The sequence below is a fragment of the Corvus kubaryi genome, unplaced genomic scaffold (genome assembly GCF_017639235.1).
Source record: "Corvus kubaryi isolate FWS band 111438036 unplaced genomic scaffold, C.kubaryi_AGA036_p1.0 37337, whole genome shotgun sequence".
NCBI classification, from domain to species: domain Eukaryota; kingdom Metazoa; phylum Chordata; class Aves; order Passeriformes; family Corvidae; genus Corvus; species Corvus kubaryi.
This window is the reverse complement of record NW_024581110.1, coordinates 446,276-472,161: the sequence shown is the minus strand read 5'-3', so window position 1 is coordinate 472,161 and position 25,886 is coordinate 446,276. Positions and strand designations below refer to the sequence as shown.

The following is a 25,886-nucleotide window of genomic DNA, read 5'->3' as shown; positions in this document are numbered from 1 at the left end:
GCAGATCAAGGGGCCTCCAGACACAGAGGCTGCTCCTGGGCAAAGAGGAGGGGAAGCTGGAGAAGCTGCGGGTCTGTGGAGTAAAGAAGGCGCAGCCGTGGCTGTCCCGCTGGCTCGTCACAGGGATGGCGCAGGGGCTGTGATCATCCAGCAGGACAGAGAATGAAGGATCAGCTTTGCACCAGGGACCTGCTTCCTGCTGTCACTTCAGCCCTGGGCTGGGGGGACACTGGGACCCCTGCTCTGCTGCCAAATCCCTGCACCCCTGGCTCCACCGGAGCTGCAGTTTGGCTTGGCTCCAGAATCCAGAGATTTCCCTCCCACCTGGTCTTTCTGTGCCTTCATTTGCTGATTTGCAGAGGTGAAGAAGACGTTATTGATGATGATGATGATAATGGGTAATAGGGGAGATGGGTGCCAGATTAGTTCCTGAACTCTCTAACAGGATTTAAGCTAACAAGAGAGGAAGGCTTTTTTCCTCCCTCCTTCCCTTTCCCCTCCTCCTTTCAGATATTTCCTGTGCTGGGGATAACAACACCAAGGAGTGTTAAATTGGCTCTGAATGTCCACCCCTGGCTGTCCACATTCTTGTAACGATTTCATTAGCTTGAATTATCCACGTTATTTTCTTGTAATGGGATTAGCCGTCCTGGAGTCAGCTGAAGTCCTGGAGCGGGAGGCAGGAGGGCCCTTCTGCTGCGTATTCCATTAACTCCCTCATGCAGGAGGTGGAACTGGCCATGGCTCAGCCCAGGGGCAAAACCATTTGCCAGGGTCCTGCCTTCCTCAAGGAGGAAGAAAGGAAAAAAAGGACCATCATTGTATTTTTTTTCCCTCCCCCTTATCATCAGTGAATGGGTGCAGAGGCAGAGACGGGCAGGGCCATCGTTTTTGGGGGCAGGGAAGGTCCTGTTTGGGGGCGAGGGAGGACAAAGAATAAAATGAAGAGGAGCACTGCAAAGGGACTGAGTGAATTCCGTGTGGCTGCAGCCTGCTCCCGGGGCTGAGGCTGTGCAGGGAGGGGAGGGCAGGACTTGTGTCTCTTTTGGGCTGCCATCCCTGCCCGGAGCCGTTTGGGATGAGCGGGCACGCTGCCGGCTCAGCCACCTGAGCTCCGGCCTGGGGCTGCCTGCAGTCACAAGGGCGGATTTGGGCAGGGCTCGGGATGGGAGGGCGGCGAGGAGAGGAGGAGGAGATGGTGGCAGTACATGGCAACCCAGGAGAAGGTTGGCAGCCTTGATAAAGGTTTTCATCGTCAGTTTTTCAACGTGGTTTTGCTGTTTAGTTTTTCTTGAAGGAATATAAGCCAGAGAGGGGGATTGAGGACAGCTCTGTGCAGTGGGCTCTCTGTGCACATCTGCAGAATGCTGAGGGTCATTTTTGTGGCTGTTTTCCAGGATGTTCTATGGTTTGGGCAGTGGCCACATTCGTGGTGTCAGTTGTGCTTTCCCCCTCAGAACTTGGCAGCCCAAGAGTCCTTGATCAGCTCAGGGCTAGGGGTGCACCGAGATCAGTGTGATGAACACATCTGTGTGTTTGGGGCTTGAAAATATCCCTCAGTGATGGACGGGGCTTGTCCTGAGGACCTGGCAGTTTAAATGCTGCTCTTTGGGGCGGCAAAGGCATTGAAATGGAGGGAACACTTCCCAACTGGAGAGATGTTTACTAGGAAGAAATTCTTTGGAAGAAACTGTTCCCTGGGAGGGTGGGCAGGCCCTGGCACAGGGTGCCCAGAGCAGCTGTGGCTGCCCCTGGATCCCTGGCAGTGCCCAAGGCCGGGCTGGACGGGGCTTGGAGCAGCCTGGGACAGTGGAAGCTGTGGCAGGAGGAGGAACTGGATGGGCTTTAAGGTTTCTTCCAACCAAACCACTCTCATTCCACGTTTGCCCTGATCCAGAGGTCCCTGTCCCGTGAACGAGTGGCTGTCAGGGCTGCCTGAGGCTGTGGGGTTTTCTGGAGACCAGGGAAGAAGAAAGGGGAGGGAAGAGGTTTTCTGGAGCCCACCTGTATCCCCATGCTCCTGTGTCCCATGGCTGTGCAGGCACCTTCTGGTGAGCAGGCAAAGCCACGTGAGCTGTGTGTTGTCCCCGAGCTGGAATGTGCTGTTTAATAGCAATATTATAGCCTATAATTAGCAGGCAAAGGACTTGCCTCCCAGCTGGCCCATGCCAGAAGGATGTCATTACAAGCCCAAGGAGTGATGTTCCTCTGACCTGCAGCCAGCTTGCAGTGAGGAGCAGAAATCTCCTTCTCCTCCCTGTGTTCAGCCAGGGGAGCAGGATGGCAGCTGGAAGAGCTGCCAAAGCAGCGGGAGAGCAGCTGATAGCCAGCAATGCCGTGGAGAAATGCTGCTCCTCTTGTGGTGGGAGGGAGGGGATGTCCCTTCGGCACCTCTGGGATGCACCCTGTGTTCCTGCCGAGCTTGGAATGGGTGATGTGTCAGCGTGTGGCTGTCTGTTCTGCAGCCCTGTGCATCGTGGCTCAGCCAGGACCAGCACAGGCTTTTTCTGGTTTCCCAGCAAATCTGGATGGGCACAAAACAAAGGTTCTCATTTAGGAAAGAGGAGTTGCAGTGTTTGTTGAGGCTGTCATCCCTCCCAGCCAGCAGCAGGAAGCCGTGCCAGGCCTGGGAGAGCGAGGTGTGAGGACAGATCTGCCAGGCAGGCAGGGCCACAGGAGCCCGGGCACAGCCACGTCCTCTGCACCCACCCACACCTCTGCCCTGCCCTCCTGGTCCTGATTCCTCTTGGGATTTCAGAGAATAGCTCTGAAATAGTTGGACACCATTTTTCATGGATCGACGGGCAGGAAGCCGGGAGGGGCTGGAGCAGCCGTGTGCATGGCAGGTCACCAGGGGCTCTGCAGTCCTGCTGCCTCTGTGGCAAAACTCTTTGCTTTTGGCCCCCCCAAACCTTCCTGTATTAATTGTGAGCAGCTGCATGGGCAGGGGGGTCGTTTCACAAGAGATTTGGGATTGCTGCACACCTTGGCCACACTCATTACAGGTGAAATCCCATCTTGGTGTGGTGCCACCAGGAGCTGCAGGGCTGTCCTGCCAGAAATCCAGCCCCAGGCCGGGCGTGGGGGTCTGGTGGGCTCACAGGGACTGAGGTTAAGTCTTGTGCAAAGTTAAGCCAGGCTGACTGCAAACAAGTCAGTGTCTCGAGATTGAAAGGGCTTTTCTCCCACAGCCAGCAGGTCCTTCAGGCCCAGTGCAGGGGCTCAGGAGCACTTGGAGAAGGTATGGATGGGTGGGTGAGTGTAAATCCAGAAGCCACTCTGGTTTCACCCTCACTGATGCAGGAAACGTCCCTGTGAACCATCCTGCTTGAGGGAAGGAGCCTGGCCTGGTGCCGTGCTCCGTGCTGGCAGCAGGGTCGCTGATCTGTGCCCAGGTTGAGAGGAGAGAGGCACCAGCACCCAGGGGAACCCCCACCCTGGGGCGCCTGTGGGTTTTTTCTCTCCCTCCATCTGTGCTGGAAGGGGAAGGAGCTGGCAGTGACACCAGCCGTGACTTGCTGTGCTCCCCCCGCCTCCAGAGCCATGCCAGCCCCTGGGAGCCCATTTCAGACAGCTCAGTGGGATCTTACAGAAACGCTGCTTTCTCCCCTCCCTTGTCACTCTGCTCCGGTGTCACTGGGGTGAGGTGCTCCCTCCTTTTCCTCCTCCCATCCCCGCTCCCGTGCCTTTGCCCGTGGCACAACCCGTGGATGGCCGTGCTGGAGCCTGGGTGCAGCTGGAGTGGGAGCGAGCGCATCAGCACCTGGCTTCCCTCTGGCTTCCCTCTGGCTTCCCTGGGCACGGGAGCCTGGCACGGCGGGGGGTAATTGGGTTTCCTTCTGCCTCTGCCCCTCTCTCCCCCCAGATCCAGAAGCAATAATTGGAAAAGAGAGGTGTGAGTCTGTGCCTGGCACCGGAGAGGAGAACATTAAAGGCCGGAGCTCTGCGCTTCATTCGCAGCTCCTGGGCTGGTAATTGCTGTGTTGTGGTTTCTAATTAGCACCGCAGTGGGGGGGACTCTGCTCCAGTGCACGGCCCCACCGGGGTCAGCCCTGTCCCCTCACCCCTGGATCCATCCCTCTGGAAGCCCCTGCTGGCTCCCACTGCCCAGGAAAAGCTGGTGGCCAGTTCTGCCCTGGATCTGGATCAGGTCTCCACTGCCTCCACACCTCTCCCAGTCTGGGTGGCTGGGGAGGAAGGAAGAGCCACTTTCTCCCAGCTCTGTCGTGGCTGCTGTGGGTCAGCACAGCTTCCCTGGCGCCCTGGATCCAGAGCCATCCTGCTCTCAGCCCGTCCTGTGTGTTGGCTCTTGGTGTCCAAAGGCCACGTTGGTGTTCCAGTGCACGGACTGAGCGCTGTCTGAGCCCTCCCCTGGAGCAAATGCTCTGCTCCTGTTCCTTCAGCAGGTACTCTGCTGCCCCAGGCAATGCCCTGGATATTTTTCATGGAGAGAGAGAGAGGTAGAGATACTGGAGCATGCCCATGGCTCCTGCCCCCCCATTTTTCCTGGCTAGATGGGCACCTCCATGGCTCAGGAGCTCTCGCTGCCTCTCCCTTCACCCAACTGCGGCCTTTGAGATGCTCCAGGGACCTTGGCAGTCCCTGTCACCCCCACCCTTGCAGGAGGACCTCTGGAAGCCACAGGGTGCTCCTGCTGCTCCCGGCTCCGAGCGTTGCCCCCAGCTGAGGCTGCTCCCTCTCCTGCGCTCGCGTTTGTTTGTTTGTTTGCGGAGCTCCAGCTCGGAGGGGGCAGGAGGGAGAGCGGGAGGGAAAGCACCGAGCGCGAGACGTGCGGATTCATTTCGAAGCTTCATAATGGTGCATTTACACACCACGTTGCCTAAGGAAATTGGGTGGATGAATGCCTGGTCATGCTGCCAGTGCAGCAGGTTAACTCCCAGGATTTAGCTTATATCATTTCACGAGAGCGTTTATGGCCTTTACTGTGTTTATTCCCGGGTGCTCTTTGGCACCGCCGTATCCCAGGCTCCTTTTGTGTATGCACGCCTGTGTGGAGATTTTCAAATAAAATAACATATCTCTTCAGACCTGGGCCACGTTAAATATTTATTGCCTGCAGTTTGTGCATATGTGTTAGATAAATGGGTGGGAGGGGAGGGGAGGAGAAGGGGAAGCAGAAGCTCGGCAGCAGGGGAAGCGTCGGCTTTGTCCTGGAATTCCTCCAGGGGTTGGTACTGGAGAGGGGTGGCCGGCACGTGCTGCCTTTGGGTCTGCTTCCAGGCTTTTTGGGCAAAGTGGGATGGCTGCGAGCTTTGGTGCTCCAGCCACAAGTTCCTTCTCTGGGACAGGAACCCCCTTACCTCCCCATTCCACTGACACTCAAAACTTGCCTGAAATGCTGTTGGATATGGAGTTTTCGCCTGTTTCCCTTTGTGCATCCAGAAAGCTTAAATAAAACCAGTTTATTCCAGCCCAGAGGCTGCAGGAGGGGACAGGCTGGAGGGTTAGAGCGAGGAAATCCAGTCATAAAAAATGCCCAGGATCCCTGGAGGGGAGGGGTGACACCTCTGGGGATGGAGGAGCTATTCTTGAAACAACAATTCCCTGTGGGGCCACGCTCTGTGTCCTGCCTGTATCCTGTGCACTCCAGCCCCTCTTTAAAGGTGCAAATAAATCTGTTTGGGTGGGATTTGGAGCGGCCCCGGTAACCTGGAGATGCTCTTTGCCCGCCCTGAGCAGGGCCTGGCATTCTGGCTGGATCTCCTGAGGGCAGGAGAAGCAAAGCAGTTACAGTGAAGAAGGTTTTTGTCTTGTTAAGGTTTATATCCAGAGTGATCCTTGAAATGCAAGCTGAGGTTTTAGCTGGTGGTATTTGCTTGGGAAATGGGGCTTGCAGGGAGGCAGAGTGGCTGCAGGACACCTGGAGCAGGACTCACCCGATGGGAGAGACGCACTCAGTGTGGGTCTGCAGCGGGCACTGCCGAGGTGTGTGGGAAAGGGGTGGTTCTTCCCTTCACCTCACGCTGTCTCTGCTTTTCCTTGGATTCACAGCACCTTTGGAGAGCTCAAGACTGTCCGGCTGCCCAAGAAAATGGCAGGAACAGGATCCCACCGGGGCTTTGGCTTCGTGGATTTCGTCACCAAGCAGGATGCCAAGGTGAGCTGTGCTGCTGCCCCGCTGGCACTGCCCCAGCCGGGGGGGAAGGGGGCTCTGTCCCCCCCGATTTGGGGCAGGCTGGTGCCATTCCCCAGGAAAGCTGCACTCAGGCTGTGTGGGCAGCAACAAAACCCACAACCCAAGCCATAATGGGGATAATTTCAGTGCAACTGGTAAAATAACTCAAATTTCTTGTAATACAGAAGGACAGGAGCTTCTTTTTCAGGTTTGTCAGCAGCAAGGTGAGACAGGATGGTTTTGACCCAACATTAACACACCAGGAAACCTCTGTGCATGTCCCACCTCCACCACCGCCTTGACATCAGGGCAGTTTTGGGTATTGTGGCTGTTTCCTAGTTTGTAACCTGGGCAAGGCTCGTGTTCACCAGTTCTTCTGTGTGGTTTGAGAGTGCCCTGGGAGCAGGGGCTGCGCTGGTGCTTTCCCAGTGACTGTACCAGAGGAACAGTAGTTATGACTTGGCCCAGTTCATTTATTTTTGGAAGCTTTCCTGTATATTTAAGTTCTATGCTTTTAGCAGAAGCAAGGGGATTGCAGCCTGACAGTATCCTGCTCTTACCCTTTGCCAGAGGTTCTGGAGCAGGGTGCATTCCATCCTGCTGCTGGTTCCTGGTGATCTGTGCAGGGTCTGGAAGGGAGTGGTCATAAGCACAACACCCACGATGTTACTGCTGAAGGGAAGGCACCACGTGACCCCCCAAAACTCCAGATTTTCAAGGCTGTGAGCAGAGATGAGGAAGAGAGGAGGGGGAGCCAGCCAGAGCCTGTGTTTATGTTTTTAGACAGCATTCATTGATCCAGGATCACAAGGGACTATTAGATCATCCCTTCCAGCCTGACCTCCTGTATAACACAGTACATGGAGTTTCTTTGTTAGTCCTGTATTGATCCTAATTCAAACTTCCCTGTGCTCAGCTTCCCTCCTCCCCCTGGGGGTCAGTTGGGGGTGCAGGGATCCCCCCAGGAGCCTGGTTCCTCTCCCTGTACCTCGAGCTGTGCCCGTGGCTCTGCTCAAAGCAGCTTTGCTTTCACCTCTGCTTCGCTCCACGGTCGTTCAGGCTTTGTTCCTGGGGTTTGAATTAATCTTTTCCCAGAGAAACTGGAGGCTTTTGATGGAAAGGTGCACAGAGGGACCTGGCTGTGGGGGGTGTGAGGCAGCACCCACTTTTCTGCTGCTTTCTGGGGGAAACAGGCACAGGCTCGGTGTTTGCCTCCCGTCCCTTTCCATCCCTCAGGGACTGATTGCAGCTGCACTGGACAAATGGGAATCTCAGTGACAGGAGCCCATCTCTGGTGAGGGGAGAGGGCCAGGCAGGGCTCTGGATCAGGGCGCTGCTCCCCAAGCTCATGGAGGGGAGCGTGCAGGGAGAGAGCTGCCCTGTGGAAGAGCTCTCAGCGGGGTTTTCTTCTTTCCCAGCAAAGCAGCTCTTCTTCCTTCTTCATCTTTTTTTTCCACCCTCATCTCTTTGAGGGATTTAATTGTCTCACAAGTGGCACATCAAGTACACTCCATTGGCCGTCTGGAAAAGGATGCACGGTGTATTGATGAATAGGATCCTGAATATTGTAAACACGCTCATAATTGGCTTAGAGTTTATTGCTGAGTGAAATGAGAGAGGAGGGGAGTGGGCCTGGAGACCTCTGAGCTGAATAGCTCTGACTGGCAGTGACGCTTTTGCTCAGAGTGGTAATCTGGAAATTGCTTATAAGCATCTTATAAAACATGATGGGTTTGTAATAGAATAGTTAGGCTGGCTTTGTTGGGCATTTAAAGCCTGTGACCTCCCCTGTTTGTCTTTTTCTCTGAACAACCACGGCTGCTGTGGGAGCACACATGGAGATTTTCCACAGCCAGCACGGAGATGGGGGGCTCCCCCTCCCATCTCCCCAAGGCTGTGCCTGCAGATCTGCCCCATCAGGCTTGGTTTGATCTTCTCAGCCTCCCCTGGAACTCAGACCCACTGGCATTACCAAATTAACTCCAGCTAAGGAAGCACTCACCATTTCCTGACGTTCCCTGTGCAGAATTGTTGCGGAATTGTTTTTATTTTTGAACTATTAACTGGAAGCCGAGTTCCCACTTTTCTCCCCTGTTGATATAAAAATACATCTGGTCTCCAAATAGAAATTGCCCATTTGGGAGAGGCAGCCAACGTTTTCAAAATGTGCACACACACAGAAGGAAAAATCCTTGCGTGCAGCTGGCATCGCGGAGAGCATCCTCAGCTGGGACTGGCTCTTGCGAGGGAGGGATATTTATCAATCTCCTAATGTTGTTGACCCTTTGTCCCTCTAATGATTCCAGCCTGGAGGCTCTTTGGTGTGAGTATTTAATAGGGCAGGGGGGAATCTGGAGGCAGAGCAGCGCTGTCCTCAGATGAGCGCAGCGGCCGGGGCTGGAGCTGTCACACCCGGGGCTGACAGACGCTGCTCCCAGCCTTCCCGGCTCAGCAGGCTCTGCTCCAGAGCTCTGGCTGCCTCATCCCAGCAGCCTGGCTTTCATGGGGGTTTATCAGCCACCTCTTCACTTGGAAATTCCCTTTCTGAATCCCACAGACGTTTTTAAGCTGCTGTTCCAGCCTCTCCCTTTCCTCTCCCCACTTTTTCCCACCACGCTGAGCCGTAACATTCAGCTTGAACCAAACTTCACAAAAAACGCCCAGAAATGGCATTTTTAAGCATGCTCACATCCTATTCTCCAGGAGGAGAAGTCCACAGGCTTTTCATGCAACCCCTGAAGCATCTGGAAAGCAAATGAGGCCCGGGAGAAGATTTGCCAGGGATCTTCAGGCTTTGGTGTGGCCTGGCAGAGGCTGGGTTACCAAATGCAGCCGTTTCATCAGAATCGGCTTTGGGCATTTAAAAAGGAGCTTTTTGTGGCCCCTTAAAGGTGTTGGAGGATGTGAAGCCCTGGCAATTGGAGGTCTTCTGTGGGGAGTCTCTCCCTTGGATGGGCAGACACCACACCTCCCTTTATCCCTCATTTGGATACAATTCCACAAACCTCTGGCCCCTTTGTTCCTCCAAAGAGGTGTCCTGGGAAGGCAGATGCTCAGGTAGAGGAGCTGCACCCCAAAAATAGCTCCTGCTTTCTGTGAAAGCCAGCCTGCTTCTCCTCATTTCGTACTTGTCACCTAATTAAAATATTTTTTCCCTACCTATCTTTTCATTTGCAATAGCAGCAGTGGCAGATTTCTTCCTCTCCCTGGAAGATTTCCAGCAGTGTGGATGTATGGGGAGGGCATATCTCCCCTTCATCCCTTTGTCTTTTAAATCATCAGTGGTTTCTCTTTTTTTTTTCCCCCTGAAAAAGTCTTAATTCCTCTCAGAGCAGTGAAGAGCTATGTTTTGTCTTTTAGCTCGTTTCCAAAGAAGTGACATCCTTGTGTTTGTCACCTGAAGTGTGCAGCTTCTCTTCTGCCTTCCCAGCTGGAAGACAGGGAGCAGAGATCCCAGTCCAGGCTGGAGCTCTCCTTCATCCTGGGTGCAAACCAGCTCCTTCTGGGGATGTGTTTGGCCAGGAAGGGCCAATGTCACCGAGCTGGTGGCAGATGTGCCTCACCCAGTGGGTTACTTGCACACAACACAACCTGATGGCAGCATCTGCCTTCCCTGTTGCTCCATGACCCTTCCCAGGGCTGCCAGCAAAACCAGAGGGTGGCAATCCCATGAGGAGGAGGTGGTGGTGGCAGAGCAGTGGCTCGGAGGAGCAGAGCCCACCAAGTGCCACGCTCATCATGGTCTGCCCTCCTCCGTGACCTGTGGAGCGCGGATGGGCTGTGTGCTGTCGCCCAACCTTCCTCTTCCTGCTGCTGTGGGGAGGAGAAATTCAGAACTAGGAATTAACAAAGGAAATGCAGTGTTTAGAGCTGTGGGTTGTGTGCCAGGCTTTGCAAAAGGCTCCTGGTGCCAATGCAAACAGCCCTTACAACTCCCTCCCCCAGGGTGTTTGTTTAAGCCAACACATTGCTCTGCTAATTGGGAGATAGGCCTTGAAAACACAGCAGCAGCAGCAAATAAAATCAGCTGTAGCTTGCAGCCCTTCCAGGAGGAATGTGCCCCTGGAAAAGGGGGCACTCTGCCCTGCTGGGGTCACCCCGGGAGCTGGGGGTGGTGGGATAGTGGGAATTCCACCCAGGCCATGGAGCAGGGGAAGCTGGTGCTCCTCAGCTCTGTTTTATAGCACATGAGGGTTCTGTGAGTGACAGGACTTTGGGAGGAGAGGAACACTCAGGTTGCTGGGTGCTGGTTACTGAAATGGGGGGTTTTTAATGTGGTTTTATGTGCTGGAGCCCAGCAGCTCCAGGAGCGTCCTGAGGAGCAGCTGTGGGCAGCAAAGCAGGACAAGTCCCTCTGCCCAGAGCCTTAGCTGGGGTTCTTAAAAGAGCATTTTGGGCATTTCTCTCTGCCTGTGCCCAGCCTTTCCTGTGGAGCACTTTGTGGGCCCCTGGGGATAAAAATCTTTGGCCAGCGTGTTTGTGTATTTGCACTGTGGGCCCAATCCTGCTCAGTCCTGAGTTTCCTTGAAATCCTGTGGGAAACAAAGGCAAAATCAAGCTTGCCTGGACTGAGCCACTGTTTTCTGGGTGTCCCTGCTGGTTGCCTGCAGACAGAGAAAGCCACCTGAGCTCTGGGCTGGCTGGCATGTTTGTAGTCAACATCACGCAGAGATTACAGCTGTATGGGTGTTGTCAAACAGGATCTGACACGAGGAAATCTGGATTTCTGCATCACGGCAAACCACCACAGGCACAAAGAGCAGAGGACTTCTGGGTTGGCTTCTGCTCTGCCACATTTGCTGCCACCATGGCCAAGTCACCAACTGGTTGGCAGGAGGAAGGCAGTTTTCCAACTTGCTTCCAGAGCAGAAAGGAGCTTCTCTCTCACACCTGAGCTGTGCTTTCCTGTGTTCCAGCAGAGAGCAGGGTGCTAGAGGGTTGTGAGGTTGCCCATGAGGGTCCTGGTTTGCTGTTGACCCACCCAGTGCTACTCCAAGGCTCCAGAGGCTGCAGCATTCCCAGCTTAGGGTGCTGATTCCAGCCCGCTCCCCCACGAGCAGCAGCCTGCAGGAAGGGTGATGGGAATTTGCTCTGCTGCAAGCACAGAGAAGATAAATGACCGAGTCAAAGCCTCTGATGGAGATGGATCCTGCCCCATCAGAGCAGAGCACTCAGAGCAGGATGTTCTCCGGTGGCCTTTCCACTCCAGGGCAGAGGGAGGGACAATTTTGCCTTTCCTCCCATGAGCCTTTTCTTATTTTCTCCTTTAATATTTTTTTACTTTTTTTGATTCTGCAGAAAGCCTTCAACGCCCTGTGCCACAGCACTCACCTGTACGGCCGCAGGCTGGTGCTGGAGTGGGCAGACACGGAGGAGACGCTGGAGGCCCTGCGCCGCAGAACCGCCGAGCACTTCCACGGTAACTCCTGCTGTAACTCCTGCTGCCCTGGCCCTGCCCCGCCTGGCACTGCCCTGCCTGGCACGTGCTGCGGGCTGGCAGGTAGATGCTGGAGCCTGAGGATGTGGGGGGAGGCAGGAGGCAGCCAGGCCAGGGCTTTGTCTGACAGCTCTGCCTGTGAGCTGTTAACTCTGCGTGTGCCACCTGCCAGCCACAGCGCCTTGGCTCCCTCCCCTGGGTGCTCCCGAGCTGGGGACAGGCTCTGTGCAGGCAGCACGCGGGTTCAGAAGGACAAATCGTGTGGTGATGGGTTGGGATGCAGAAGGGGCTGCTTGGCTCAGGCTGCTGGGAGTGACGGCTCCGCAGATGACAGCACTGCAGGCTCCTATCGACAGCCATCGACAGGCACAAATGCATTGCTTGGCAAATATTTATGTAGGAAGGGCTCCCCTGGGCTGCAGGGCTAAGCTGGAGATCAATGCTCTTCCTCCTGCATCCTCTCCATCAGCACGTGCCTGTGGCCCGGGGCTTTGGCAGGAGCAGCACATCCCGGTTGTTCAGTGATCCTGACTGATCCAGTGATCCGCCTGCTCCTGAAATAGCCCAGGGCTGGTTGTTGCAGGCAGGGGAAGCTGCAGTTGGGTGCTGGCAGGGCTGAGGGGGGATGTGCCAACCCAGAACCCAGCACTGCAGCGAGGACACGTCGTGCTTGCTCACAGGAACGTGGCTCCGAGGTGAGGAGGGAGCTGCCCCCTGTCCCTTCTGTGGGTGTGCAGAGGGATAGAGAGGGGAAAAAAGGCTGCCAGCACTCTGCCTCCAGCCCCCTGGAAGGGGGATGCTCCTTCAGCTTACCTCCCTGCCATAGCTGGAGGCCGGTTTTCCCACACGGAGCAGGGATGGAGAGGACGCAGAGCACACACAGCACCCAACAGCCAGGCTGGGACCACGCATCTCTTCTCACTGGTGACACAGACCAGAACCAGGCTTTTTCTTACTGATACCCGTTTCCCCACTCTCCTCCTCTTCCCACAAGGCACAGGAGCAGCTCAGACATCCCCGTGCTGTTTGTGGCTGTCCCATGAGTTCTCCTCTCCCAGCACAGTGCAGGTGAACTGTGAGGGTCTTCCCACAGCTTTGCAGGCCCCAGTGGCCAGGCCCCTCTGGGGACCGAGCTGGGAATGGGAAAGAAAAGATAATTTGGGGTCTTCAGGGCTCAGGAAACAATCAAGACCGAGGTCTGTGATGTCCCCAGCCCCAGTGTCAGCCCCATCATCTTTGTCACTGTATTTCCAAGTCCCGACCTGGGCTGTAACAGACGTGCCCTGCCACTGACTGCTCTCTGCTACAATTATGCACCTTATTTCCAGAGGCCATTTAGAGAGATTGGGCTCCCAGTTCCAGGTCTCCACTGTTATTTGTGAAGGAGAGGTCTGCTCTCCCAAATCTTTTCTCTATGCAGGCGTTTGTCATGGCAATCAAGCCACTTCTGAGCCATCTTTTCAATACGTCTAATAGATGCAATAAAATGGAATAGGCTTCCTTCCCATTTCGTGTAGTTTTCAGGTCATTCTTTATGGCTTGTTCTGAGGCTTTGTAATGTTCCAGGGGGAAGCAAGGAGCCCAGGAGTGGTCACGGACTGCCACGGGTGGGCTCAGTAGCTCTATCAGGAGTGAAGCCACAGCCCAGCCCTGAGGCCTGGGACCTCAGCCCTGCACTCCGTGCCGGCTCCCAGCACAGTCTGGGCAAGGTTTAAGGCTTTTGGCTCATTTCTGAGAGTATCTGCTCTTCATCCTGGGGCAGGAAGGTCTTACATTAGAAAAAAAAAACCACCTTGAGTTTTGTTTGCACCCCACTTTTCATTTGGGGAACCCACTGCTGCAAGGTGGCTGCAGAGCCCGAGAGCTGGGACAGGGACAGGGGAGGCTTTGATGCTGCTCAGGATAAATTTAGTGACTCTTAAAATGAGAAGGAGAAGCCAGGGAAAGGTTGGCCCGCAGTTGTAGCTGGATCCTCTAGAGCAGCCCCTAAGCTGGAGCAGGGTTGTGGCGAATGCCGCAGCAGGGCGGGGACAGGTGACAAACCCTGCCAGCAGCAGCATCTTGGCCCCGGCTCGGGCAGGGGATCCTCCCTTTGGAAAACAAGGGTCGCTGATGCCATTGAAACCGGCAGGGTGGCTGTTGTGGCTCTGTGACCAAGGCACCCCGCTGCCCTGCAGCTGCGTTTGCCAGCCCTGGGGCGGGGGCAGCCGTGCGTCTGTGCCCTGTGCAGGAGGAGCGCTCCAGGCTCGCCCCTGCGCCTCTCCCGCGTCCCCAAAGCACGGAACCGCGGCTCCCCAAAGGCCTGGAGCAGCCGCGCCCCCGTTCCTGCCCGGGTTTCTGGAGGAGCGGCGAGCTGGGGGCGGCTGGGCGAGCACTCGCCCCGCCCTGCGCGGCCTCCGGGGCCCGGGGCCGTGCGGGGCCGGCGCTGGCTCCCAATCGCTCTAAATTGGCATCGACTCGTGTTCGTGCGCTCTGCCGGGGCTAACGTGGGCAGCCAGCTGTGCCGGGCCGCTCGTCCTGCTCCTCGCCATCGATCAAAGAATTAAATTGACAGATGGGGAATTTCGCCACGCCGGGAGGGCGAGGAGCGGCTTGCGGGGGGGTTTCTAGGGAGGGAGGTGTGTGAGGAGGGGGTTCAGCCCTGGGGGGCTGTGGGTGGCGGTGAAGCGGCCGAGCCCCGCTGTGGCTCCTCCCCGGTTATTTGCAGTTGCTGCTGGCAGCAGGGTTTGCCAGGGGAGGCACGGTGCTGGTCCTCCTGGCGGGGTGGGAAAGTCTTCCCTGCTGCCATCGCCTTTGTCACATCGCTCCTGCTTTGGCCGCAGACCCCCCGCTTTCCTTCTCCCTCACCTCCCAGCCCCTGGGCTCCCTTTTTTCTCCTTTCTCCTTTCCTTTTTTTTTAATTTCTTTTTTTTTCTGAGAGCATCTGTAACTAATGCAAACACATGCCGGAGCCAGAGAGTAAAACCCTGCAGGATTAGCGTGGCATCCGCAACCCTGCCACGTTCTAATCCCGTGGTAATCCCCCTCCCGGCCCACCCCCGCCGGCTTTGCCCATTGTTTAAAGGAAGCAAATGGGATCGTTAGCGGGCAAACCTTAACCAGCTTGGAGCAGCAGAACGGAAGTCGAACCAATTCCCAGTTCGCTTCCCCGCCCTCCTGGGTTTTTATTTTCCCCTTGTCACACAAGAGGGGGATGCTCCTGGTGCCCCCCGTGGCATCTGAGGGTGCAGGGGGGGATTTTCCCTGCCAGCCCCCTGCCCATGCCACGGCAGGTCCCGCTCTGCTGAGGGATACTCCCTGTGCACAGCGTCCCGTATCCAGCTCTTCCTCGGCTGTGCAGCCTCACAGGCTGGGATCCCTCACGCGGGATCTCCGTGTGGGGCCTGCCAGGGTCTGGTTGGGAAGGGGTGGCAGGTGCAGGACACAGCTTCTACAGTGGATTCGGGAGATCAGACCGTGTTCGATGCCATTCCAAAGCAGGAGAGCTGGGAGCAGAGTAAAGGAGAGGGAGAACTGCTGAGCTGGCACCTTCCTCCAGGGTGGGTTATCCCTTGTGCCTTTGGGTGACCGAACTGGGAAGAGCTGCTGGAGGGTCTTGGGGTGGCACCTTGTGTCCCCCTGAGCTCAGTGGGGTGGGTGCTGGGAGGGCAGCGGGTCCTTCAGCACCCTCATCCCGCTGCCCATCCCCACAGCCCCCAGGGAGAAGGGAGGCAGGTTCTGGCTCGCTGTCAAGGAATTAATTGAAAAATAAAATCATTAGATGGGAACTCCAGAAATGCAAAATTGTTGGGAGTCGGCCCCCCCCCCCCCCCCCCCATGTGAGCTTTTGTCAGGTTAATTTCTTCTGTATTGATGTTTTGTGACATTTACTTGTTGTTTATCTCCCGCAGCAGCTGTAATACTAAAAGAAAATGCACAGCTTGTTCCATTTATTTATTTTACACCTTTTCTTTAGTCCTATGGTATGTTTGTTTGTTTGAGAAACCCGGCGAGGCTTTTGATGTCTGAAAGCAGGATTTAAACAGCTGTTCTCCATGTGCTGCTGGGGAGCCGGGGGGGAGAGGGGGCTGTGCCACGGCTCCTGCCAGGAGGGCACTGCCTGCCCAGCGTAAAGGAGGGTGCCAGCCTCAGAGCAGGGACCAAATGGCTTTGTCACCTTGGTGCCAGGTGACAGGTGCTGGCAGGGTTCCCCGCTCTCCTGCATCCATTGGGAAGGGTGTGTGCATGGTGCTGTGTCCCACAGGAGTCACAGGGCAGTGCTGTGGTGTGGGGCACGAGGGCCAAAGCAGGGACATCACCGCCTGACGTGAGGGGTGAGGGCTGGGCTGCTGGAATGGGGTGGTCTCAGCGAGGATCTTGGTGGGGCTGCGTCCTGCCAAGAGCCTGAATGAACCCCTGGTTAGTCCTGCAGCCACTTTTCCACAGGGAACTTGTGAATTCCACAGTGAATTGGGGTCGACAGGAAGGGCTGGCATCACCAGCACTGTTTGGGTGCTGTTTGCTCCCAAACTGAAGCACGGGTGGGAGGTGTTGGAATCCCAGCTCCTGCCAGGACCTGGCTGGGGAGGAGGAGTAGATTATGCCTTCACCTGGAAGGGTGTCCTGCTGCCTCCAGCCCCCTCAGCCCCTCCTAGGCACTTGTGTGTGGGTCCAGGTTGTGATTTTTGCTTTTCTTCTTCCCCCCTTCGCCCCCACCCGGGCCTGGACAGACTCCCCGAAGAAGAAGAAACGATCGGAGGTTTTGAATGAAATCATGGAGCACCTGGAAGAGGAGGAAGATAACAAAGATGAGGACATCTAACAGCTGCCTGGGGTCTGGTGAGGTGGGTCCTGGGGCAGTGGGGCCAGGCTGGGCACAGCTGGCCTTAAGGGTCACAATGCCCTGGCTTGCTGCAGGGTCGGTAGCGCCAGAGGCAGGAGAAGGTGCAATTCCAGAGGCTCAGCAGCCTCCAGGAAGGGATCCTACCCTTTGCCTCTCCCCCGTCACCCCACAGGCTCAAGGCTGTGGTCCCAGCAGTTCCAGCCCAGATCTAGGCTCGGTTTGGGCCCCATGCTGAGGCGAGGGCATGCCCTGGGTGTGCTCTGTGAGCTCCCCTGGCTGTTGGCATCCCCATGGGGGAAGGCAGCAGCATTGCTGCTTGCTGCAGCAGGAATCGCTGTCAGGGTGTGAACTGTCCCTCCCTGTGGCTGGGGGACAGCAGCTGGGCTGCCAAAAAATCAAAGTGCCCGTTTGGACACCACCCTGCAGCTGCCACCATGTCACGGACAGTTTGGCAAAGGCCTTTTCCCTGCCAGCACCAAAACCTCCATGGCTTCTCTCCCTCCAAAGGCACCTCACTCCGAGGTCTGTGAGTCCTGGCTGGCATTGCTCCTCCTTGGTGTGCCTTGGAGTGGCATCTCAAGGCTGGAAAATATGGGACAGCAGGAGGGAGCCAGGATGAAATGTCTCCCTGAGGTCAAACCCTGCAGCCCTGGCAGCCCCTCACATCTCTTTGAGAGCCCCGAGCTCACCCTGTGCGGGTTCAAGAGAGGTGAGATGGGCTCGTGGTGTCCCTTGCGTGTGTTTGTGGCCACGGTGGAAAGCCTGGATGTCCGATAGGAATCCTGTTCACCAGCCACAGCATCTGAGCTGCATTAATCCATCCCTGCCGGCTCCATGCAGTGCCAGGGCTTTGAGATCACATCTGTCCCTTTGGAGCAGCTCTGATGCCGGGATGCCCCCAGGTGTGTGTGCTGTGAACCCCTTCTCCAGCCCGAGGAGGGACAGGACCCACGGCGCTGCTCGGAGCCCAGCCCTGTGCTCACAGACGTGTCCATCCCCAAAACAGGGCTCAGCACTGCTGGGCCTGAGGCTGCACAGCCCTGGGTGCAGTCCCAGGAGCAGGCTGAGCTCCTGCTCAGGGACCTGAGCTGTGACCCCCCTTGCTGCTGCCCCAAACTGTGCTGCAGCTCCAGAGCCCTGCTGCTGCCATGGAGAGGCTTCCCAGACCCAACACCAGCCACTCCTGCCAGGACCTGGCAGGGCTGGCTCAGGGGACAGAGCAGAATTCAAGGATACCCATTTGGGATGTCTCTGTGTAAAACCCTCGTCCTGTAGAGCAGAGCAGCCCTGCAGCAGGTGGGGACAGAGGCTCGGGTGTGGAAGCAGTGCTGCCAGAGGGGGTGGCAGTGTCACCTGAAGTGGTGACAAGCTCCATCCCCCTTTTCTTGCTTGGCATTGGTGAGTGGCATTCCCGCCTCTGCTCCCACTGCTGCCGGCACCTGCTCCAGCACTGGCACAGCTCAGCACCCGGGGGTCACTGCAGGGGGAACTTCAGCCTTGGCTGAGTTAAATCCCATTTAGCAGGGATGTTTTACCACCCTGGCTCTGAAGGACCAGCCCAGGCCCAGCACAGGGGACAGAGCAGCCGGGCAGGGTCCCCTCCAGCATCACCCAGCTCATGGTTTCAGCAAAGCTCTGCAGTGCTGCAGGTTGGGCTTGGATTTTCCTGTGGGGTTTTTTTTCATCCTGGTTTGTTTTTTTTTTTCCCCTCTTTCCCTTCATTGTCTTTTGTGGCAGGGCAGGTTTCTTGCTGAGTGTCTCTGAGGTCTGCAGCGGCGACGAAAAGGATTAGCACAAGCAGAGCATGTAGGCTTTAGAGAACAGAGCAGAGTTTGGTTTCAACATCTAATTCAATTTGTTCTGCCGAGATTGAAATATGAAATGGTTGCCAGTCAAACGTTCAAAGGGGGAGGAGGGAGGAAAGAAGAGAGGGAGCCTTCTCAAATTTAAATTTTAATGAAAATTAATTTAACCCTTTGATATGTTTTAAAACATGTTATTTCCCAGGCTGGGAACAGGCTGGAAAACATTCATGAAGGTTTTTTTTTCCCCTGTACCTTCAAACATAATGAAGATTTTCTTTTTCCCTTAATGATACTTATCTTGTGGAGCAGTTTGACATTGGTTAATTTTTCAGGCAATTTGGTATCAAGGAAATCTGTTTGATGTGAGCGGGGGGGGGCTGTGTATGTGTGTACAGATACATGTGTGCCTGGACATTAATTATGGAAGTGCTGATCCCAGCTCTGGAGAACAGTTGGAGTTAACTCCTGCTCCCCTTCTTGGTTACATATTGAGAATCCCACACATTGCACCCCTAAAATTACAGCAGCAATTCTCTGAGAACGAGCACACACCTGCTAATTACCCTGAATTCAAACGATCGCTTCAGTAGCTCTGCAGAAATTCAGCACTCCCCCACTGCCTGGGGTTTCTTTTTCCCCCGATCTGAAACAATCCTAACGATAAAATAACGCAAACTCTCTTACCTGTCCACGTAGCTGAAGCTGGGAACAGCCTCCCTCTGGTCCTTAACCTCAGCAGTGCTGCTGCAATGCTCTTGTTTGGTTTGGGAGGGGGAAGAGTTTCTTTTCTGTTACTCAGGAAGGTTTTGTCTGTACCTGATGATTGCACACTGCTTGTTGTAACGGGGCTGGGATCAGCTGCAGCCCTGTCCCCCTCTTTTCTGGCTCTTGACACCCCAGGGTCGGTGTCACCGTGTGTGCCTGTCACCCCTCAGCTGCCCTGGGCAGAGCTGGGCACAGGGAGGGGGTGATGCTCATCTGGGTGTCCCTTTTGGGGTGGGAGTCTGGCTGTCCCCAGGCTGTGCTGGTGGCAGAGAGGATGAGCAGCTCCAAGCCTGAGTCACTCATCAGCCCTGGCCCTGCAGACAGGAGCTGGGGTTCAGCCAGCCCAGCTGGGCTCTGGGGCGTCTGGGTGGGGCGTCTCTCCCCACCAGAGAGCTGAAAGCAGTGGTTTACACTCAGTTCTGCCTGTGGGGCCTGCAGAGCCCAGGCTGAAGCGCTCTGTCCCCGAGTTTCTGTCAGGCTGTGACAGCTCCATCCAGGGTGAGACCCCGGCGAGCTGGACGAGAGCCGGAGCTGCAGCGGCTGCAGCTGCTCCCCAGGCACCCTCCAGATCCGCCTCCCCAGGGCCAGCTCTGCAATTGGATTAGGATATTATTCAAATGCAGCTTTTTCACTGAATGGGAGGGTTAAGGGGTTTTAATGTAGAAGCAGCTCTCCCTCACTGCTGCCTGTTGCCAGAGGCCTGTGTGGGCTTTTATCTCCTTACGGGGACGGCCGGCAAAGCAAGGCAGGGCATGGAGGATCTCCAGGGATCCTGGGTTTGCTGGGCACTGCCAGCCCCTCTGCTGTGCCACGGTGCCCTGTGAGTGCCCAAAGTGACTCGTTCCCTTTGGAAAACTCCTGACCAGTCTGTGTTTTCCTCCCTGTCCCAGGGGAGGAGGCAGGAGAGCTGGCAGGGATGGGCAGGCAGCATCTCTGAGCTCTTGGTGGTTTCTTTTCATCACCACTGCACTGCCCCTGCCTACAGCTCAGGAATTCCAGCTTTTCTCATTCCTTTAGTCCCACCTTGCCTGGGCTTCCTCCCAGGGGCCAAGCAAGCATCGTGAATGCAACTCACACACCCTTTGCCAGGGCTGCAGGAAGATCTCGCATCCCCTGTGTCCTGCCTGCTGCTCACCCCAGGAGCCCTGGAATCTCCAGAGGGAGGTCCAGGTTGGACTTCAGGAAGAATTTGCAAATGCAAATTGAGAGAGTTGGCTTGGATGCTGGCTGGAGATTGGGGGAGCTTCTCCTTAATCACAGAATCCCAGAAGAAGCTGAGTTGGAAGAGACCAATATTCCAACACATCTGGACTTTACCCTGGCTCACAGCTCCGCCAGTGTTTGGCACCACATTCCAGCGTCCACCACCACATTCCAGCAGCCACCAGCACCTTCCTCAGCAGGAAATAGAGCAGGAGGAGGAGGTAGCGTGCAGCTTCCCTGGCTGAGGCACTCTGCTTCCTGTTTTCTCTAAATACATGCATTGGAGAGGAAGAGAAATCTTTGCATGGCCGGGCTTGAGAGCTCAGCCTTCGCCAGCCATGAATAATAATCAGGCTCAGTAACTCACAGTAAATAGAGATCCAGACTGGCTAATAAGGGAGGCTTTCACCCCAAACTGGAGCTGGGAAGGGAGGCAGAGAGAGCAGGAGCAGGCGTTGGCTGGGGGGGTGTGCGCAGTGTCACCTGAACCGGTGACAACGGGAAGTGATGCCAGCACAGGAGCAGGGAGGTGGGAAGGACCCTGGAGAAGGGAGTGCCTCACCTCCCCTGGGACCTGCAGGAGCACGGTCCTTGTGTTCCACAGGCCACAATTAGTGCCATGTAATTAGGTTTGTCTCTCTGTTCCAGCCCCAGGAGCGTGGTGGGCCAGGGGGTACAGAGCCAGTGTCCCCACGTGTGACATCATCCCCAGCTCGGGGTTTAGCAAAGCTGCTGGGGCAGAGGGGTGATGGGGGCTGTGGTGTGTGTCAGGAGAGGTGATCTGGGGGGGGGAAGGTTTTCTTCACGTTCACTAAAATTTGGCATTTTCTGTTTACTTTTCTCCTGCAGGAGCGAGCGGGGCTGTGGTGGGAGCTGTGTTCAGGTGCAGTGGGGTGGGGCTGGGGGGCTTTTGTCTGACGGGGAGGAAACATCCCATGGACGCCCCTGTGAGCAGGGAATGGCTGCCAAGTGCCCAGCACTGCACAGAGCAGTGACAGAGCCCTTCCGTGCTGCTTCCCAGCAAATGCTCCTCCAGCAGCACCTGAAGGCCCTGTTAGAGCGAGTGAAGACAAAACCCTGGAAAAGCCCCTCTGCAGACCTCAGCCCATGGTCTGGGCTACTGGAGTACGTGGAGTAGGAGCTGGAAGTGCCGCTGATGGGGAGCTGGAGGAAGGCTGCCCCTGCAAGGTGTTCACAGCTGCTAAATGACTTGAAATTGAGGAGGGGCCTCCAGCCACCCTCCAGTCCCCTCAGCTCCCCTCTATGGGGCGGCTGGGGAGCCCCACGCTGCTGCTTGGCTCCCTTTCCAGCTCTCCCAGTCCTGCAGCAAGGAATGGCTCTGGAGTCAACCAAACCACAGCAGCTCTGTCCAAAGGCGATTCCCCTCCTGCCCTCTCCCGCCCTCTCCCCCTCTCTCCCATCCCCACACCACTGGATTAAGGATGCTCCCAGCACCCTGGGAGGGATGGGGCCAACAAACCTCCTTCAGCTTCCTTTTCCCCATGACTTGGCTTCTTTAGGTGGGAAGAGGCTTTGGGATGGGCAGTACTTTCCCTTGGGGTGTGATGGGTGCTGTTCGATGCCTCAGCACCTCAGAGTTGATGGGTGGCACCTCCCTGTGCCTTCCCCACAGCTTAAATCATCCCCCACAGCCCAAAACTGGAGCTGGGGTTCAGCAGGGGTAACCAGGACAGCTTTATAAGGCATGAGAGGTGGAGAGAAAAGCAGGCTCCTGCCTCTCACACATGTGGTGACCCCAAATCTTTTTGGAGATTTGTAGCCCCTGTTGAGAAGTCCAGAGCTTTTTTCTCCCCCTGAGAAGTCCAGAGCTTTTCTACTTCATTAGCTTAGAAACCAGACCACAAAAGGCAAAAATCTCTCCAAGGAGAGATCTTGGGTAGGCAGCCATCCCCTCAGAGCCATCCTCTGCCCACAAAACCTGGCAGCAAAGCCCAGGCTTAACCTCAGCCTCAGCAAGGCTGAGCCCACACTGGAGCCTTCGCACCTGGCTGGGGCAGGGATCTCTCTGGTGTTTTGGGCAAAGCATTAATTTTTGTGTGTTGAGGTCTGGTTTTAAGCTGATGACATAGAAAACCTTTTAATTTCTCCCCCACGCTCTGGGTGGGTGTGTGGGGTGAGCTGGGGTTCAGCGCAGAGCTGGGAGTGTCCTGCTGGATCTAAAGTAACCTGGGCTTTTCAACAGAGCCAGCACAGGCAGAGACAACCCATGGGGTGGCTCTGGTGGCTCCGAGGTCTCCGTGACACCCGCTGGGGAGGCAGGAATGGGCAGATTATGGGCAGGAGCTGCTTTAATTCCATTTTCAGCCGAACTCAGCCCGGTGTGTCAGCCCCAGGAAGCAGGAGGGTGGAGTGTCCCATCCTGGACTGTCCCGGGAGCAATCCCAGCCCCGTGGCAGAACCGGTGCGGGGCTGCAGAGGCATCACCCGGGGGTTGCAGCCCGTTGTGCACCCAGCAGGATGAACAGGGCAGCTCCTCACCCCAGGCACTGCAGCGCAGAGCAGGAGCTCCTCCCGCCAGGGATCCCTGCTGGAAAACCAGACCTGGAAGTTTCTGATTTTAAGTTAAAAAATGAGGAACCAAGTCACCCCAGTGCGGTGTCAGCTGGGGGTCTGCGGGCCCGGGGGCGGCGGGAGGGGGCACAGCAGGCAGAGCCTTGGACTTCGTTAGGATGCAGCCGCTGGATCTCCCATTTCCCTCTGATGGCTGAGTGTGATTGACACTTACAAATTACCCAGCCAAAAGTGTCGAGTCTTTGACCCCTGAGTAACATCTTTGGCAAGCCTGAGATTTGCCAGCATTTTGTCATCTAATTACTACAAATCCCTTGAAAATTCACTGGCTGGTGAATTTTTAATGCGGGACAATTTCAATGTGATGCATCGCCCAGATGGGCACGCGCGGGCTCCTTCCCTCTCCCCCCGCCGCCGCTTCCCTGCCCGCCCTTCTCCTCCTTCCCTCCTTTCTTTGCTCCCCTTCCTCCCCCATCCCATTTCTTACCTCCCTCCTGCCTCTGTGCATCCGTATCCATGGATCTCAGCCCCCCTGGGCACCTCCATCCAGGGCTGTGTCCCCTCGTGTCCCCTCGCTGCCTTGCTGAGGGAGCTGCTACATGGAATTAATTTTTTTTTCCCCATCTTCTCAGGTCTCTGGCTGATGGATGGAGCAGGAGAAGCCTCCATGAGGAGTCAGCCCACTTGTTGCCAGCAGAGTCCACTCGTCCTGTGAGCCCAAGGGCTGATTTACGCCGTGTGTCCAGGTCCCGGAATTCCCAGCCTTTGAAACAGGCTTTAAATTCAGAGAGGAAGGAAACTCTTGTCTGCTGGCAGCTCCTGGGCATCACTTCTTAAATCCAGGCAGGGATGTGATTGCCTTCATCTCAGCCCAACCTGGGGGAAGAGGAGCCTGGACACTTTCCTGCTGACCTGGGGACTCCAACAGAACCCACTCTTGACATCTGAATTAAATCACTTCTGTACATTAAAAACCACATTCTGTACATTAAAAACCCTATTTAAGTTTGCCAAACTGAGCCACGTCTGGGCTTTGTTTGGCTTTGTTCCTTCTCCACAGCCAGGTAGTTTTTGGGGCCGATAGGGAGATAAGAGCATTTTAGGGGGGAGGCCTGGGGTTTGCTGTGCTGGGCTTTGTGCCTGTGTCACTCCTGTCCCCGCTCCCAGGCAGTCGCCTCCCGTCTCTCCTTTCCCAGCTTTCAAAGGGAAAGAGGCTTTGCTTTTCAACCAGGGTACTGCTTTACATATGTAGGCAGCTGATAAAGTATTTTCACTTTGCCCCTTTCCCCTCTGGGAATTGCTGTCTTACGGCAAAACTGTTTTGTCTGACAAGGGCTGCAACAGATTACACGTGTTGGCTGCAAACACAGGGCCTTTTTTTACCCCCTTCCCCTCCTTTTGCTTTTTTCTTTAAAAAGAACTAAATAAATATCTCGGCACTGCCAGGAGGAGCTCTGCCTTTCGCCTCGAGCCCCCCGAGCAGCCCCGTGCTGGTGGCATCAGACCCCCTGCGCGCAGCCTCTGGCCGCGCTTGTTTCTCACCGAGGTTAATTTGAGCCTGAATCCATGAAAGTGCCCCTGATTCCATCAGGGCTGAGCACTTCAGCTGGGCTGGCTCGGGGTTTGGGGTGGGAGATTTTGGGAGCCCTCGGCATCAGCACCCTGGAGGTCAGCGGGGCTCAGAGTGATGCCCTCGAGCTGCTGAGGGCCAGGCAGGGAGCCACAGCATGTGTGATGGACTCAGCAGCTCAGGGACGTCCAGGCCACCCTTCCCAGCCCATGGGCTGTGGATTTCTGCCATCTCCAGCTGGATGCAAGCTGGGATAGATTTAGGATTTGCTTTTCAAACTGTCTTAAAACCCTCAGGGGGCTGCAGCAGGAGATGAGCAGAGCTGAGAAACCCCTAGCCAGGGTTGTCCCCAGGCTCCATCTCCCGAGCCTCCCTTCCCAAATATGTCCCTGGCACCCCGAGGGAAGGGCTGGGAGAAGGTTTAAGCACCAAGGACGAAGGGAACACCAGGATTCGTGGGTGTTTCGCTGCCCAGAAGCCGCACCCCAGGGCTGAGACGTGCCCAGATTTCAGAGGGAGAGAAATGAGGCCCCTGCAGTGCCTGGGAATGGGCACCCAAAACCGGGGGTGCCAGAGGGGGTTGGGAGGAGAGGAGCCCTGGGAGGGGGCAGCTCATCACCAACTCATCCAGGCAGTGCTTGGGTGCTTTAAAGGGGAAATACAAGAAGTTTAGTGAGGGGTTTGAAGGATTAGGACCTGGAGTCACTCCAGGGTGCCTGGAAGTGTCCGGCAGTGCCAGCAGCTCTCCCTGTGCCGCCACTGCTGGACACTGGTCCCAGAGACCTTTGGGGACCCCAGCATGAGCAGACTTGGGCACATCCCTGAGCTGTGTCACCATGGAGGGTGCTCAGCCCCAGGGAGAAGCTCAAGCACTGGACCCCCCCAGCCCGAGGGGGTTTCGGTGACATTTCCGTGGGACGAGGCCCCTCAGCAGCACAGTCTGGCTCTGGGCATCTCGTGCTGGGCATTTTCACACCCAAGGATACCCACAATGATGTGAATCCTTACCTGCTCTTTTCCAAATTAGTGCTTTCCTCTTTTTTTCCCCGTTTTCACATCTTCACTCATGGAATCCCATCGAAGCAACAGGTCTGGGCCCAGGGAGTGCTTTGCTTGCCCCGAGTTGTTTGTGGAGAGAATTAACTGAGTTCTCAGCTGACACCTGCCAGGGCAGCGCTGAGGGAAGGCAGCCCAGGGCCTGGGCCGTCCGTGGGGGCGGACTGGGAGAACCACGGGGGGGAAACACTCAGGAGGAACCAGCTGAGAGCGACCCTCGCTGGGCTGCCTCTTCTCCTGGTCCCTCAGCCCAAGGCCATTCCATTCTGGGGACATCCTTTGTGCCCTCTCCCAGCTTCTCTGTGCCCCACTGGAGCCAGGGATGGGCACTGCATCCTCCCCTGCAGCTCTGGTCTATCCCGTGGTCCTTTTCCCATCTTTTCCCAGTGATTCCTGACCTTCAGCCTGCCATGACTTCACCCCACTCCTGTTTCTCACAGAGCCAGGCCGGACGATGCTCCCAGCAGCCAGGGGAGCCGCAGGGGCCACCACCATCGCTCAGCCTGCTCAGGGGTGACGGGGCTGCTCTGGGCAGGGCCGCCCGCACCCCAGCACCTCCC

General features: G+C 56.2%; 1 protein-coding gene across 1 annotated transcript in view; it reads left to right on the top strand.

Annotated features, from left to right (window-relative positions):
• The window catches only part of RBM19 (RNA binding motif protein 19), a 50,623-nt gene extending 26,904 nt beyond the window's left edge, over positions 1-23,719 (top strand). The window contains exons 22-25 of the mRNA XM_042031115.1: positions 6,013-6,118; positions 11,435-11,555; positions 16,283-16,396; positions 23,333-23,719. Coding sequence (XP_041887049.1) covers positions 6,013-6,118; positions 11,435-11,555; positions 16,283-16,374 — 319 coding nt within the window. The 3' untranslated portion in view covers positions 16,375-16,396; positions 23,333-23,719. The remainder of the gene's footprint in view (positions 1-6,012; positions 6,119-11,434; positions 11,556-16,282; positions 16,397-23,332) is intronic.
• Positions 23,720-25,886: the final 2,167 nt, after the last annotated feature.